The sequence below is a fragment of the Lutra lutra genome, chromosome 13 (assembly GCF_902655055.1).
Source record: "Lutra lutra chromosome 13, mLutLut1.2, whole genome shotgun sequence".
NCBI lineage: Eukaryota > Metazoa > Chordata > Mammalia > Carnivora > Mustelidae > Lutra > Lutra lutra.
The window spans coordinates 45,750,863-45,767,740 of NC_062290.1; the positions used below are offsets into that span (position 1 = coordinate 45,750,863).

General features: G+C 41.6%; 1 protein-coding gene across 2 annotated transcripts in view; it reads right to left on the minus strand.

Moving 5' to 3' along the window:
* SLC24A2 (solute carrier family 24 member 2) overlaps positions 1-16,878 on the minus strand; it is a 248,857-nt gene that overhangs the window by 6,986 nt on the left and 224,993 nt on the right. For both annotated transcript variants that reach the window (XM_047700922.1, XM_047700921.1), the window contains 2 exons: positions 12,412-12,501; positions 5,158-5,324 (listed from right to left, as the gene is read on the minus strand). In XM_047700922.1, coding sequence (XP_047556878.1) covers positions 5,158-5,324; positions 12,412-12,501 — 257 coding nt within the window. The remainder of the gene's footprint in view (positions 1-5,157; positions 5,325-12,411; positions 12,502-16,878) is intronic.

Here is a 16,878-nt window from a genome sequence, read left to right on the forward strand (position 1 = left end):
GTCAGGTGCACCCTGGGAGTGAGTTAGGACTCTGAGTGAGAAGAAAATGGCCGATAACACATGACCCATGTGACCTGTGCATCTCCAGGCGGCTGGGTGAGACGCAGTGCTATCCATTGAGCCTAATGATGGAACGTTGGCTGGGGAAACATGGACACAGCCACCAAGCTGGATGAAGCTTCTGCAAGGTCTTAGCCTTTGGCTAAGGGAGATTTGGTCTTGGTCTGACCTCAGAGAAATGAAAGAAGAGGTGCTCTTTTGAAGCTCAAGTTCTTGAGAGAAAAAGCAAATAGCTTGAGAGAAATAATGAGGTGAAAGGGGTAGTGAGTTTACATATCTGGACTCCTCGGTTGGAGGGAGTAGGTGAAGGCAGAGCCCTTGAGGGCCTGGCACATAGAGGCCCCGTCTGGGTTCATATTTAACCTGGGCCAAGCTGAAGTGATTGATGCAACTGCCTCATGGCAATCAGTACAGGTGTTTTGCTCACTAGAGCCCGGTTGGGAGGCGCAGACTTCCTGCACCAGGTCAGGAGGGGAGGGGTTCCACAGGCCAGCTCTGGGCACAAGGTGCAGTTCCAGCTCTCAGCGGGGGGTGGGGGTGGGATGGGGGGGAAGCCCTGGCATCCTGCTGTCAGTAATGGAAAGTTAGGAAAAGAGGGAGTGGTGTGTGTGTGTGTGTGTGTGTGTGTGTTGGGGTGAAGTGTTTGCGAGGAGATGGTACAAACGTAAAAACCTCCACTAGGGACTTGTCCTGGGGAGCTCTTGTTCCATACTGCCCATTCTTAGGAAGAAAAGACCAAAACCATTGTACTCTTATTAAGCCAGACATGCATGTGTGCATGTACGTATCCAAGTAAAGTGAAGTTGTGCTGGATGGCACCACAAATAGGTAAAAACCCTCTGTAGGAAAAATTACATTTTTTCATGCCTTTTGATCTACCAGTTCTATTGTCAGGGAGCAAGAATGTTGGGGTACCTGGGTGGCTCAGGTGAATAAGCATCTCTCTTTTTTTTTTTTTAAAGATTTTATTTATTTATTTGACAGAGAGAGATCACAAGTAGATGGAGAGACAGGCAGAGAGAGAGAGAGAGAGGGAAGCAGGCTCCCTGCCGAGCAAAGAGCCCAATGCGGGACTCGATCCCAGGACCCTGAGATCATGACCTGAGCCGAAGGCAGCGGCTTAACCCACTGAGCCACCCAGGCGCCCTGAATAAGCATCTCTTAATTTTGGCTGGGGTCGTGATCTCAGGGTTGTGAGATGGAGCCCCAGGTCTAGCTCTGCTCTGTGTATGGAGCCTGCTTGGGATTCCCTCTCTCTTCCTCCCCCTCTTCCTCTGTTCCTCCCCTGCCCATTCTCACTCTCTCTCTCTTGCTCCTAAATACATAAATAAATAATATATATTTGAAATATACATATTTATAAAACTTGCAAATGTAGTTTTATTCAGAAAAATGATCATTTCAGGGCGCTTGGGTGGTTCAGATGGTTAAGCATCTGCCTTCGGCTCAGGTCATGATTCTGGGCTCCTGGGATCAAGTCCTACATCAGGCTCCCTGCTCAGTGGCAAGCCAGCTTCTCTCTCTGCCTCTCTTTCTCAGTCTCTCATGAGTAAATAAATAAAATCTTTTAAAAAAAGATCATTTTTTCTGTATTACTTTGAGTAGTGAGAAATTGGGGATACTTTAATCTCTAATTCAAAAAAACTAGTTAAGTAACAAACTCTTAAGTCGAAGTAGTGTCATATAGCCGTTAAAAATCATAAGCTTATAATGATATAGGCAAATACTCATGATGAAATTCTATAGTTGAAATGAAGGATGAACATAAAAAAAGCAATTTTATTTCAATATTATAAACTATATATCTCTAAAACAGAGTGGTGTATTATCATTGATTTTTATTTGTTTTATATGTTTCTTTTATATTTTCTAAATCTTTTACGATGAGTATGTATTAATATAAGCAAAAGCAAAAGCCAACAAGACTATGAAATATCTTTTATGCTCAATATATTGCTTACAAGTTCATCAGTTGATATAAACTCTTTTTGGAAAAGTATACATCAATAGCCATTAAAATGCTCATTTAATTAATATTTATTGGAGGAATTTATTCTAATAAAAATAATTATAAGAGGAAGTTTTCTGCATGAAGATTTTCATCAAAGTACCCACAATTGCTGAAAATTGGAAAAAATAAAAAAAATTGTGGCTAAACTGAAAAGCAACAGGGTGAAATGTAGCTGTCCCTCAGAATAATATACTGCTTAAACTATAACTTTAACTAATGAGGAGTTGTACTGGTCATGCAAGCATGCTTAAAGATGACCTTGAGAAAAACTTGTACCAGCAGCAGGCCTCTGGTGGAGGGGATGATACCTGTCCTTGAAGCTGAGCAGCTGGGAAGACCGGCCTACTCTGGGTGAAATCTGCCCACTTCCCTTTTCCATCATCTCCTGACCCTCTGAGAGCCTCCTGCTAAGGTAATCCCTTTAAGTGCGTTTGCACAACTACAGAACCCTGCTGCCAGACCAGACACACCGTACTCCTCTTGTTTACTTCATTTATCTCTAAAACTTGTGACCAGCATATGACTCACGTTCCTCCTTGTTTACCCAGGAGATGTACTAGGTACTGGACGTGTGACTATTCTATAACCTTCTTTTCTTCTCCTTTGCTATCTTGTATCTAATAAACACGGGACTGAGGAGTTATTCTGGGCGACAGTCCTTCCAGCTGTCATCCCCGGCTCCCTCTCTCTTACAGCTGACTTGTTTGTGCCTCATTCTTCTCCCGTGTGCCGTTAGGAAAGCGGCAGTGAAATACGTTCAAGTGATAAGCTGTTAATTATGAGAGCTACAAAGAAACTTAGAAAAATAGTTGATTTACTAATTAGCTAACAGATGCCTACATTGTGCCAGGCAGAAACAGCTTTAAAATGGAAAAAAAAAGCCCTCCAAAAGGACAAAACTGAATATTCAGGAAGAAAATGTGAAATACTTGAAAGCAACCATACAAAAGTTAAGTGTTGGTCTTGGGTAGTAGTGTTAGGGGTTACTTTCCCTTACACTTCCCTGTAACCTGTGACTATATATACAATTTAAGAACAATGAACATAAGCATCTTGTAATTCCCTAGAATATTTATTTTTCAAAAACATGACCAATGGGCCTTAACGATTTTCCCTAATTCGTAGGGTTTTCTCTTTGTATTAAGCCATTTTATTTTCCTCTTTACAGGAGACTGACCACAAAAACTACTCTAAATGTGTAATCAGTGCAACTGAGAAATACTGTTTCTACCAGAGACCTCCTTCCTTCCAAACAGCTACCTTTTAAGGCATTCATTCATACATTCAGTCAGTCAGTCTGCAAACATTTGTGAAGTCACCACAGTGCATTAGGGATTGCTTGAGGCTATGGGGAGCCGTTGCAGACTGATAAACATGACTGTGTTAAGAGCATGATCTGCAGAGAGTTCCCAGGAACGTCAGGCCCAAGGGCATCCGGGAAGCTGGGATTTGACATTGGTAGGTTAAGTTGGAGTTTTCCAGACAGACATGTGGGAAGGAATCTTGAGTGAGAGGGGCCTGTGAAGGAAGGAGATATGGCAGGAGAGGAATCCTTTGGGATCCAAAGGTGGTTAAGATGGTGGGAGCTCAGGGCAGTGTTTTATGCAGAGTGTCACGGTGGAAGGCACAGACTCTGCCCAAATCCCAGCTGTCTCACTTACTGGTTTTGTGAACTCTGTGCCCTTCAGTTTCCTTATCTGAAAAGTGGGGAACATAATACATATGTCATAGGATCATTGTGTGGCTTCAAGGAATAAAAATGTACATAGAGTTCACAAAGCAGACACTGAGAAAACCCAGCCAACACAAAGGTATAAGAGAATAATCTGCAAGATGTTCAATGCGAAAGTAGATCCAGAGTTTCTAAATTCAAGTCTCAGGGGCTCAGTTCCGGGAACATAAGGATCACATCCCATGTCTTCCTTTCTCAGGGGTTCTCATTCAGCATTACTTATCAGACTCCTTTTACTTCATACACGTTAAATGAAATGACAGAAACAAGAGTGTCCCAGTCTGACCCACTTTAGAGATGATTCGTATTGAGAACTCCAGATTGCTTAGCTGTAAGAATAGATCTCATCTTTTGACTTTCAAAAAACCTAGAATATCTTGTTTTATTTTTTATTTTTAAGATTTTTTTTTTATTTGTCAGAGAGAGAGAGCACAAGCAGGGGGAGAGGCAGGCAGAGGGAGAAGCTGGCTGTGGGACTCGATCCCAGGACCTTGGGATGATGACCTGAAGCAGGTGCTTCACTGACTGAGGAACCCAGGCGTCCCTGAGAAACTTAGAATATCTTTACCAGCATACATAAATAACAATGCCAAAACTGCCAGCCTTTTCCAAAGGCGATAGAATATTTTTGCTGGGCCTATGCTTGTTCCAATTTGTTTTATGATCCAAAATCTCGGGATGCCTGGGTGGCTTAGTCAGTTAAGCCGCTGCCTTTGGCCCAGGTCATGATTCCAGGGTCCTGGGATCGAGTCCTGATTCAGGCTCCTTGCTCGGCAGGAAGCCTGCTTCTCTTTCTGCCTCTGCCTGCCACTCTGCCTGCTTGTGCGCACATGCTCTCTCTCTCTGATGAGTAAATAAATAAATAAGTAAATAAATAAATTTATTTATTAAATAAATAAAATCTTAAAAAAAAAAAAAAGAAAAAACCAAAATCTCATCCGAGGCTGGTGGGGACTTAATTAGAATTAGAATATAGAAAAAAATACAGGAAAACTGCACAGCATCTCCATCATACCCGAATACTGAATATTCTTAACTTGTAACCCATGCCATTATATAAGCAAAATTCCTAAAGTATTTCCTACAATATCCACTCCATTTGCAGGCATGTGTTTTTGCCTACATAGGGATAGCTTATTCTTCATTAAGTTCTCTGAAAATGAAAAATGGAGTAAGTGAACAGTACTCCCAGTGTTTACTTTTTATTGGTATTGGTTAATTTTGGGCTCAGAGATCCTGGTTGTGTCTTCACAGCCTCTCAGAAGACAAAGCCAGACAACGCCAGAAGACAAAGCCAGACAACGCCAGAAGACAAAGCTGGTGTGTCCACTTTCATGGAGCTGTCTCTACTCACCCCACAGTGATGTCAAAAATGTTGCTTCCAACAGAGCTGGACACAGCCATGTCTCCAAGTCCCTTCCGGGCCACTATGACACTGGTGATAAGATCAGGGATGGAGGTCCCAGCTGCTAAGATGGTCAGACCCATAATCTCTTCACTAATGCCAATGGTCTCTCCAACCTGAAAGTAATGACAGGGACACACATGAGTGTTTGAAGTCACAAAACCAACAAACTCACAAACATTTCCATGCAACCCCCTTTCTTTATAAGAAAGCTTTATTTATTTACTTGAGAGAGAGGAAGAGAAAAAGCAAGAGCAGCATGCGTAAGGGGGAAGGGCAGGGAGAGGGAGAGAGAATCTCAAGCAGACTCCCCACTGAGCATGGACCCCGACATGGGGCTCTATCTCACGACCCTGAGATCATGACCTGAGCCGAAACCAAGAGTCAGATGCTTAACTGACTATACCACCCAGGCGCCCCACAACTCCCTTTAAAATAATCCCTCCACTATGCGGGGGGCCTGAGATGATAAAGAAGAGTAAATGTATCAGCACCGTAGAGGAGTTCATTCGTTAACCATATTCAGACCCAGGAGATCAGGAATGTTCACAGGAGGATTAAACAGATAATCTCAGGAAAGAGCTATAGGGCGCTTGAATGCAGGCTCTATGTGATGTCTGTGAGCACTGAGCAAGGGAGGCAGAAGAAGGGAGTTCTAAAACTCAACTGGCCATTGGCTCCAGGGGCCAGTGCCTGACAATGGTACCAAATCCTGACTCAGATTTGCCTTTGGATTAACAACTGAAGGTTAAGGATGGACACCCAGTGTTCCCATTTTCTTTTGCCATCTCCTAGTGTCTGTAACCCACTCTCCAACACTTTCAGACTACTGTTTCCATAGGAAACTTGATTTGGGGTATTTTGGGGCTTGGTAATACAGGACTATAAATCAGCCAGGCAACTGTGGAGAAACCAGCAGTTAGGGAATCACAAGTCCAAGGTCTGGCTTTGGCATTTATTAAGAACTTGACCTACTGTTAAGTTAACCAATTGTGTAATGTCTTTGATCCTTGCTTTCTTATACTTAAAGTGGGGATGATAATATCTATCTTACATTGGTTGGGAGAACTAAAAAGATGATTTGTGGAAAAGCCCTTTACAAATAGTATAGCATTACTGAAAAGCAACAGGGGACATTTATTATGTTTTATTTTGGTCTTTGCCTTTTTTTTTTTTTTAAAGATTTATTTATTTGAGAGTGAGAGAGAGAGAGAGAGAGCATGAGATGGGGGAGAATTAGAGGGAGAAGCAGACTCCCTGCTGAACAGGGAGCCCGATGCAGGACTCAGTCGCTTAACCAACTGAGCCACCCAGGTGCCCTAGTCTTTGCCTTTTAACACTGAGGAGGTCTATTTTGGACAGCTGGTCTAGCCTTAGCTGGAGGTGCCCTCTATTCTATTCTATTCTGTTCGATTCGATTCGATTTGATTTGATTCTTTTGCTTCTCCATTCTCTTGAGCAACTTTTTTAAGAGTCTTCTTGGGACTTTAAAAAGCTTTATGTGTTTTCTGGAGTCGGCAAACTGCAGTTCTGAAAACTTTAAAACTAATGTTTTCAATAGCCTACTTGATGACATTTGTCATTTTTGGAAAAATATTCAGAGGGCCAGAGTAGCATGTAAGAATAAGGGTTTTTAGGGAATTGAATGTAACTCATTTTTAAATACCTTCTGTGACTTATTAGTAATAGCTTCATTTCCATTAACTTAAAAACAGAGTTGGGAGCTAATTTTGTTTTGATGGTCAGGTTGGCTCTAGAGGCTGTCTAGCAACTAGTTTATCCTGTCCTCATGGAGCAAAGAGTGACAGTTCTCCATCAGAAAGGAAGTCCATGGGGGCACCTGGGTGGCTCAGTCCGTTAAGTGAGTGCCTTTGGCTCAGGTCATGATCCTGGGGTCCTGAGATCCAGACCTGCTCAGCGGGGAGCCTGCTTCTCGCTCTGTCTCTGCTCCTCTCCCAGTCCCGCTCTCTCCTTTTCTCTCTCTCAAATAAGTAAAATCTTAAAAAAAAAAAAAATAAAGGAAATCCATGTGAAGAGAATCACTGCTTTGATCACTATGGTCTCCCTAATTCACAGAATATTGACTGGTACTTAGTACACTCTCAATACCTATTTGCTGAATAAATCAGTCAATCTGCACACTTAGGTGATTTTACTGGCATATTTTCCACCAATTCTCCTAAGAAAATTAAGTAAGAGTTCTGCACAGGAGTGCCCTCTTCGAGCAGACCTCTTCTTGATGACCTATTTTTTGGGTCTGATGTGGAATGAAACACTTTCAGAGACTCTGAAAATGCTGACTGAATGACTGTCATCCCCAATAAATAGGCTGATTCCTCGAGGGAGTTCTGAAGCAGTGACTATTTAAATAACACTTATATTTAGAGTTCGAATGGCTCTACAGACAGAAGAAAAGCAGAGACTGAAGAGGGGTGGTTTGGTGGTTAACAGGGATGGCGTGGATACAAGGAGACCTGGGTGTCAGTGTCGCCTGCCGCTCCCAGTACCTGGAAGCCAACTTCCCCGAGCCTCAGTTTCCCTCTTTTGTAGAATGGGGATAATAACATCTACCCTCAGAGCTGTTGTGATGATGAGACAGAGCAAACAGCATAGCGTCAGGTAGAAATAGTCAATAAATATCAGCTATGCTAACTCAGACCCTACTTCTTTCTCTTTCTGACTTATCAGATGGCAGGTACTGGGCTCTGGCAGGTACTTCGGTTCAGAGACCGAAGCTGGTTAATAGATGTCAGCCTCTGATGTGGGAAATCCCCAGGATAATGAAGGCTTTTTATTGCCCATCCAACTCCTGATGAATCTGTGCGGCTCCTAGAAACACTTTCGTTGATGGAGAGCTAGTCTCCTAAGCTCATTTTAAGAACGTTTCACACTGCATTTGGCTTTTGGTGAGTTAGAGGCAAGATGACAGGCACAGGGATGAGACAGGGCTAATCGAATCAGTGGCATCAGCTAAGTTAGAGCTAGAAAGGACATCAGCAGTCTCTTGGGGGGGAGGGGCGGAATTCCTTTGTTTTCTAGTGGAAGTAGATGGGGGCGGGGCTACTCAGAACCCAAATCCAGTGCATCTCGGAGTATTGCAGGATGTGTTTCCTTGTCTTGGTTTAAGGAGGAACTGTAAAAATGTCATATTGTCGAAATGAGACACAAGGTTGTATCTGACTCCCAGAATTAAGTTCTCCCATGGGTTTTAACTATATGTTCTCATCACACAAGAAATTTATTAATTTCTTGGGGCTCTTGGGTGGTTCAGTCATTAAGCGTCTGCCTTCAGCTCAGGTCATGATCTCAGGGTCCTGGGATCAAGCCCTGCGTCGGACTCGCTGATCAGAGGGAAGCCTGCTTCTCCCTCTCCCATTCTCCTTGCTTGTGTTCCCCCTCTCGCTGCGTTTCTCTCTGTCAAATAAATAAATAAAATCTTTAAAAAAAAGAAATTTATTAATTTCTTGATGCAAAAACAATAAAAGGTAACAAAAACTAAGGGAAAAAATGCATGAAGCAGCTTATGTAAAGGGCATTTATTTTTAGCCAAACAGTAGCTAAATAATGATATTAAAGAGCATTTATTGCTGGTAAGACTGAGGAAAACAAAACAGTTGAGCACTAAATGGTGCATCTGTTATCTTTCTGGCTTTTATAGCTCAAAAGTACAAGCAACAGAATTAGAGCTAGACTTCTTAGAACAGGACCTGCTATTTTGATCAGCTGTCTGGAAGTCTTAAAAGAGAAGAGCATTTCTATAGGAGAGAAGAAAGGGAAGCCTCTCATTCATTACTAGAAAGCAAGGTTTCTCTTTACATACTTTATATTCCTGGGCCTTTTGGTAATTATTATTGCTCTAACCATTGTGTTTGTATTTTTCTATAAGAGAATGAAAAAGAAGCCAGAGTGTGGAATTAAGATAATCTTTAAAAAGGACAAAAAAAGATGGAAGTCTCTAGATTGATGTTTTCTAGAATGGCTAAAGAGAGAGAGATCTAGAAAACAAGTGAGAAAAAAACCCACCACATTTCTTTATCAGTACATGAAGGAATACAAATAGTTATTAAGAAAAACCATTACATGTTATAAATGGCAAACTGTCCTTCTAGCCTGGCAATCTGGTGGCTGAGAAGCCGCTCCTCTTCTGAGGTATGATTTCTGGCCAATATTGGTGGCAAATGACTGTCAATGAATGTGGGAAATCGTGACTTTGGGGCAAGTGGAACTTCTTCCCGGGATCACAGTTTTTAGAAATATCCAGGTAGAATAATCTGAAGTTAAACATCATAGAATAACTAGGATAGGGGTAAGATGAAGAGTCTTGTAGGAATAATACTGGATATACTAATTGACATTTCTGGTGGTTTTTCCCCAATGATGTTATATGTTCTTTTTCTTTAAAAAAAAAATTAAGGTGTAATTCACATACAGCAAAGTCTAATTTTACATCCAGTAAAACTCATCCTTTAAAAAAGTGTATAGTTCCGTAGTCTTGGTAAATGTGTTCAGTCCTGTGTCCTGTTTCTCCACATCCTCATCAACATGTCTAGGTTTTTGAGCAGAGGCATCCTAGTGGTTGTGAAGTAGTATCTCATGTTTACTTTATTTTATTTTATTTCTTTAGAGAGAGAGAGAGAGCCTGTGCAGGCGAGTGGGCGGGGAAGGGGGCAGGGGAAGAGCAGAGGGAGAGAGAATCTCAAGCAGACTCCACACCCAGTGTGGAGCCTGACACGGGGCTCCATCTCACAACCCCAAGACTGTGACCTGAGCTGAAATCAAGAGTTGGATGCTTAGCCAATTGAGCTGCCCAGGTGCCCCTTATGTTTATGGTTTTTTTTTTTTTTTTTGAGGTCCTAGAATAATATTAACTAACATTTATTAAGTGTACACTATATGCCCGTCACCAAGCAGTGTTTTAAGTGCAGTATCATCACATTTAGTGCATTTATGTTTATTCTGAAACAATACTCTCTCTTGAGATACAACTCACATACCATAAAACTCACTTACTTAAATTGTATATATAATTGAATATTTTAGCATATTTATAGACTTCTAGAGCTATCACCATAATTTAAATTTATTTTTTTATTTTATTTTATTTTTTTTTAAAGATTTTATTTATTTATTTATTTGACAGAGAGAAATCACAAGTAAGCAGAGAGGCAGGCAGAGAGAGAGGAGGAAGCAGGCTCCCTGCTGAGCAGAAAGCCCGATGTGGGGCTCGAACCCAGGACCCGGGATCATGACCTGAGCCGAAGGCAGCGGCTTAACCCACTGAGCCACCCAGGCGCCCCATCATAATTTAAATTTAGAACTTTTTTCATCATCCCAGGGAAAAAAACCCTGTACCCATTAGTGGTCATTCCCCTTTCTCTCCAGCCTTCCCAACCCTAGGCAACCATTATCTTTCTGTCTCTGTAGATATGCCTATTTTTCACATTTTATGTCAATGGACTCATTCCAACATGTGATCTTTTGTGACTGGCTTTTTCATTTAGCATAATATTTTAAGGGTTCATTCACAGGTACCAGGTACCAATACTTCGGTCCTTTTGATTATGGCATAGTATTCTATTGCACGAATAGACCACATTCTGTGTTTCTGTTCATCAGTTGATGGACATTTGGGTTGTGCCCACTTCTTTGGCAATTATGAATAATGCTGCTGTGTGTATACATTTTTGCGTGGATGTTTTCATCTCTCCTGGGTATATAGGTAGTTGAATTCCTGGGTCCTATGGTAACTATGCTTAACATTTTGTGGACTGTCAAACTGTTTTCTGAAGTGGCTGCATTATTACACACTCTTACTGTCAATATATAAAGGTGCCAGTTTCTATACATCCTCTCCAACACTTGTTATTTATTGTCTGTCTTTTTGATTATAGCCATCCTAAGTGAGAGCAAAGTGTACCTCATTGTGGCACTGACTTGCATTTCTCTAGTGAATAATGATGTTGAGCACCTTTTCTTGTGCTTACTATCCATTTGCATATCATTGGTGAAATATCTATTCAAATCTTTTGTCCATCTTAAACATTAGGATGCCCATAGATGCTTGGTCTTTTTATGATTATTTTTTTGAGTAGGCTCCGCACCCAACATGGAGCTTGAACTCATGACCTTGAGATAAAGAGTCATATGTTCCCACTGAGCCAGTCTGGTGCCCCTTGCCTTTCTATTATTGAGATTTAAGAGGGTTTAAAAAATTATCTATCTATCTATCTATCTATCTGTCTGTCTGTCTCCTACATGGAAGTGCTTTTTCAGATGTATAGGATGTATATTTTAGGACTATATCAAAGGACTATATTTAGGACTACATCAAACAAAGAATACAAGTGGGAAGTTTGAAATTTGTGTAGTTTATAATGGAGGAGAAAGACATGGGTTCTGGAGTTTCAGAGCCCTGGGTTACAACCTCAGTTCTGTTATTTAAACCTAACATGATCCTGAGCAAATTTATTATTAGCTCTAAGCCTAACTCCTTTATCTGTAAGTATGGATAATAATAGCGGCTCCTTTGTGGGATTTGTGCCTCTGTACAGGGAGAATGTCAAGATCATGAAGACAAGTGATGTGAATTATCCAGCATGTGGTATCTATTCAATCAATAATGGTTACCACTATTATCTCTGGGAATGTGAAATGTTTGTGCTTCATTCTTTCATCCATGCATTACAACAAACAATTCCTGACAGTTTATTCCTGTGATGGCCACTAGGACTGGCACTGAGTTCAAAGTGGTAAAAGCAAAATACATCACCATTATAGCAAACTGTGGTTCAAGGAAGAGACTATTTTGTCTCTAGGTCTGTCCTAGAGCCAGTCTGAAAGGCTGGTGAAAGCGTGACATGAGTGGCTGCCCAAGAGGAAATAAGTGCCATGGAGTCAGGCAAAACCTCGACATTCCTCCCAGATCCAGGTAGGCCTAGATTCAGGATGTAGAGGGCAAGAAGAGCTAGGGTGACCTCCTCCACACGGATGTCCAGGATTATGCTGATCTGACTCCCCACTACGAGAAAAGGCCAGGAGGTATGGGGAAAGTTCAGTGGGAGTAAAATCGTCTAGTCCTGGAATAGGTACCTTGTCTTATCAGACACAATACTATTCTGACACTTTCCTGAAGCAACACATTGACAAAACCTTTGGCAACCATGAGCAGAACCAGGCAGATGCACGCTTTTCTCAAGGTCTTACCTGGTGTGCCCACCAGACCATCAAGTAAGAGAACACAGCGATCCAGGTGATGGAGCCAAAGAATGTGATGGGAAAAAACTTTCTTGATGACTGAAAGAGAGCCAGGAAGAGGTGGGAGCGTCAGTGCCATCCATGAGGTGGACCTGAGAGACCAAAGCTAAACCCACCAGAGACATTACTCCCCATCCCACCGCTGCCTTCCATCTTTGTAGGCTCAGCACTCAAAAGGCCCTGCCTACCCTTGGTCAAGCTGGGCCAGGAAGATTCTCTCTTGGGAATGTTGGCTGGAGCCAAATCATCACCAAGTTAGTTCCTGGGATGGAAGTCTCTTGAAGACAGTGTTTGTTCCTGCTGCTGGCTTCTCAGATGTCCCCCATCCCTGTCCTTCCCAAGGCCTGGTCTCTCAGCCTTGGCCTCAATCTCTTGACCACCCCATAGCCTTCCTCCATCTCCTTTTCCTTTCCTCTTGAGTTCATCAGAATTGGTTTCTGTTCTTTACCCCATGTATCCTAGCAGTCCACTGCCCAGAAAGCCTAGGTGATTAATTGCTTTTAACAAGAAGGACCAATAAGTCCCCAAAGAGGTTCATCTTACTGTCTTGCAACTTACTGGGAGAAGCCACAAAGAAGCCATCACCATAGTTTTGATAGATTCCTGAGGACATAGCCACCCTCCAGGACATTTGAACCACTCTTGTAGAGTTAGAGTAGACAGAGGCCTGGAGCACTGCTCTCCACAGAGGTGGTAGAGTAGATGATCTTGGGATGGTTTTCTCTCCTATTCTCCAGCCCTGACCTCATAATGTCCATTTCTGCTTTGAGTGCTGGCCTTTGTGCCATCTCGGGCTTACAGTATGAGCACTTTTATTTTTATTTTAAAAATCCAATGATAATGAACATGTGTTATATTAGTTTCAGGTGTACAATACGAAGATTCACCAATTCTATACATGACCCAGAGCTCAGTGTGAACACTTTTAGTTTCTTTCAAATGTTAGCCAAAAGCAGACACTCAAAATGCAGTGTTTCTTACCTGATCACACTACAAAGAGAACAGGCTTGCAGGGGTTGTATTGGTGTTTTGTTGAGAGCTTTTTCTGCAAAATTGGGGCCCTTTAAAACAGGCTCAGATAGCAGAATGCCCTCAGCTTCTCACCTGTTACTGCCAAACACTTTTTATTTCAAAGCTTTCCACTACAAGAAACAATCTCATTTTTTTTTTTTGCTTTGATAATGCCATCCAATTTTGTCCCGAGAAGTGAATTCTGAAGTTGATTTGGATGAAAGCTATCTCAGTTGTCTCAAGAGCTGACCTTGGGCAGTCATACAGAACGCTTTTTGTCATAGCTTTTGAGAGATTCATTAGAGGAAAAGATAAACTTGTACCTAGCAATGTTTTGAATATTTAAGATAATAACAAACACAGTTTCTATTGCTGCAAACCAGGCGTATGTTCTTTTTAGTAATTTTGAGTTTTCAGTACTTTTTAAAATTATCGCTCATATTGTTCTGTTAAATTTCACACTAACCATTTCTTTTGCTTAATGAGTGCTGCTTTTTTGGGGGGGGGTGCTTTTCGTTAGCAGCAGTGTTTGCAAGACCCATGGGCCTGATTAAATTGGGGGAGACATCAGGCCACAGTGAGAAGGAGGAAAATATCGTGGCTAAAGACAGGCCCCAGCACTTTAGCGAGTTATGGAAAAAGAAAAGATCATCAAGTTTTCAAAGTGGACACTGAGACATTCACTTCTGAGGACAAATTCCTTTAAAGTTGATGATTCAGCTGGATTTTGGAGACCAGATTTTCCAAGCCTTAAATTGTCAGAGCAAAGAAGGCAAGTTTCCCCAGACATAGCGTTTAGCTGATTGGAGTCCCCATTCTTTTCCTCTGGTCACGGTTTCAGGATCCTAAGTGGGATGAGAATTTCATCTCCTGTGGCCAGGCTCTGTCACAGGGAAGGAAAAGCCTTTCTTGGGACATGGGGCCACATGAGACTGGAGCAATCACCAGGCTGTGAACTTGATTCTGAGCATCCTTTGAGGGAACGGAGTACTGTCTTCATACTTTCCAGTATGATGAATGTACTGGAGATCTTGGGAGAGTCTTCATTTCATACATTGCTCATTTTACAGCTTTGATCATTTATTAACTATATAATTATTTTTTTCTTTAGTATGCCTTTGTACATCTGTACATTGAGTAATGGGACAAGTCAGAATCAAATTATTTGAACCTATTTCTCACCTGAAAAACATCATCCCTGCACCATAGAACATTCCTAGGCAGAAGGTAGAAACTATGGAAACAGGCTAAGGATATAAAGGAACTAAGTTCACATCAACATGCTAATGAAAACCTCTTTCAAGGATGCTTGTGATTCTTGATCAAGAGGCCAATTAGTAATTAATGGACATCTATATATACCTAGTATTGTATCAGGGGCTCAGTGACAAGAAATTAAAGATAGTTTTTATTGGTGAGTTTCCAGGTCTTCACCATAAACTAGGGGTAGGTAAAGGCCAGATACCTTCTCTGTATTCAAATCTTGAACTAGACCTGAAATTCAAACCTAGGTCTCTATGACCATCTGGCATATATACCTGATATTTAGGTCATACTGATTTGCTCTTAGAGAAAAACAGGACCAATAATGCTCAGAATATGCCCAACTATAGACATGATGATAATGATCATTGTAACACTAGCCTATGCTCTGAATGTCAGAAAATACAAGGAGCATTGGGGAGATAGAGGCTAGCATTCCAGCTGAACGGCCATCTGCCTCACCCAACCTCCCGTATTGTCCCTGATTGGGAAGCATCAACCCTTTAGGCATCGGCGGTTCAGTTAAATGTTTCCCAGCTGTCCAACTACCTTATCTTTCCAACCTCACAGCCCAGGTAATTCCTTTTCCTTTCATTTTTTCTGAACGACTCCCCTTATTTGGATGCTATGGTCTCTTATCCCAGACATCGCTCCCCAGTCGCACTTGTGCAATTATCCAGTTCCCAGTCTCACTGGAAGGAAGAAAACAGCCCTTGAAGCCAAGGTCTGACATGTCAATTTCTGGTTAGTCATGGTGGCTCATCCTAACATCTGCTGGGATGAACCTCATCCTAATTAGCAAAAAAGCAAATTGTGTCCATGTGCCCACCATTTTGTTCCCAGTATAATGGTTTATGTGTATAATAGACAGCTAATGTTCTCATTAGAAGCTTTTAGTACATCAGTGTGATACTTTCTTGGCTGGAAAAATGTTTCTGGACATTAGCTGGTTGCACAAATTGGCCATATCCTTACTGACTTAAATTTGACAAATATTCACTGAGCATCTATTCTGTGCAAGGTTTGGGGACATACATATCTAACAACAGTCCCCCAGACAATCCTGTGAAAGATTAAAAGTGTGTTCTCTGGATGAATATGACCAGTACTGAAATCTCTGCTCACCGATTACCAGACATGTGACTTGAGACAAATCATTTCACCTTCTAAGCCTCAGCTTTTTCATCTGCCAAATGGGGGGAATAACAATATCTAGTTGTTCTGAGGATTTCAGGTCTATGAAGTGTCTACCAAAGTGGCTGGCACATAGTAAGTGCTCAGATAATAGTGGCAGTTGTTTATTAGATGATGTTCTCTTCATTTTGGTTTTTAAGAGACAAGGAAACTGAGGTTCAGAGAGGTGGAAGTGGCTGCCAAGACTGGGCTGCGGGTCTTGGCTTTGCCTCTCATTTGCTGGGTGAGCTTGGACAAGTCACTAAACCTCTCTGCGTTCCAATCCCCTCCTTCTTGCTAGAACTGTGCTCAGGACACAGCAGACCCAGTAAATACTTGGTGGATGAATCGATGACTGGTATGAATCACAGGAACAGAGCTGACTTCTTAGGTACCTCCCCCGTTCAGATGGTCACATTTTGATGCATTTAGATGCATTCTTATTTTATAAGATCACCCATCCTAAGTCAGGAGTGCATATAACTTTTGGAAGTCTTTATTTCCTTTATTATTTTCAATATTTATCAAAGACATGTTCCTCATTAAGGTTTATATTTTAGTTCTTTTGCTTTGAAACCAAAGCCATTATTTGAAGAAAACGATGAAAGTGAATTAATCGGAAGTGTGTGTAATCCAACAAACACTGTCATATAATTTGCATATAAATGAAGTGGAAAGAAAAACAAGGGGGAGTACTGTTTACCCTGAAACTGGATGGCTACTAAAAAATCACGTTTTCCTCATAATTACTGTCAAGGTTTGGAACGTTCATCTCCACGGGTAATTCAAAAACTACTAGGGAAACAGAGTTGCCAGGCCCTCCCGAGGAGCCTACGTTTATTAGTTAATAATTTTCTCCTCTCTTTTCCTTCTCCTTTGATGTTTTTTCAGGAGGGCCTGGTGCAGGGCATGAAGGCCTTGGTGGACTGCCAAGATGACCACAGCACTTCCCAGTTCTTCTTAACAAGA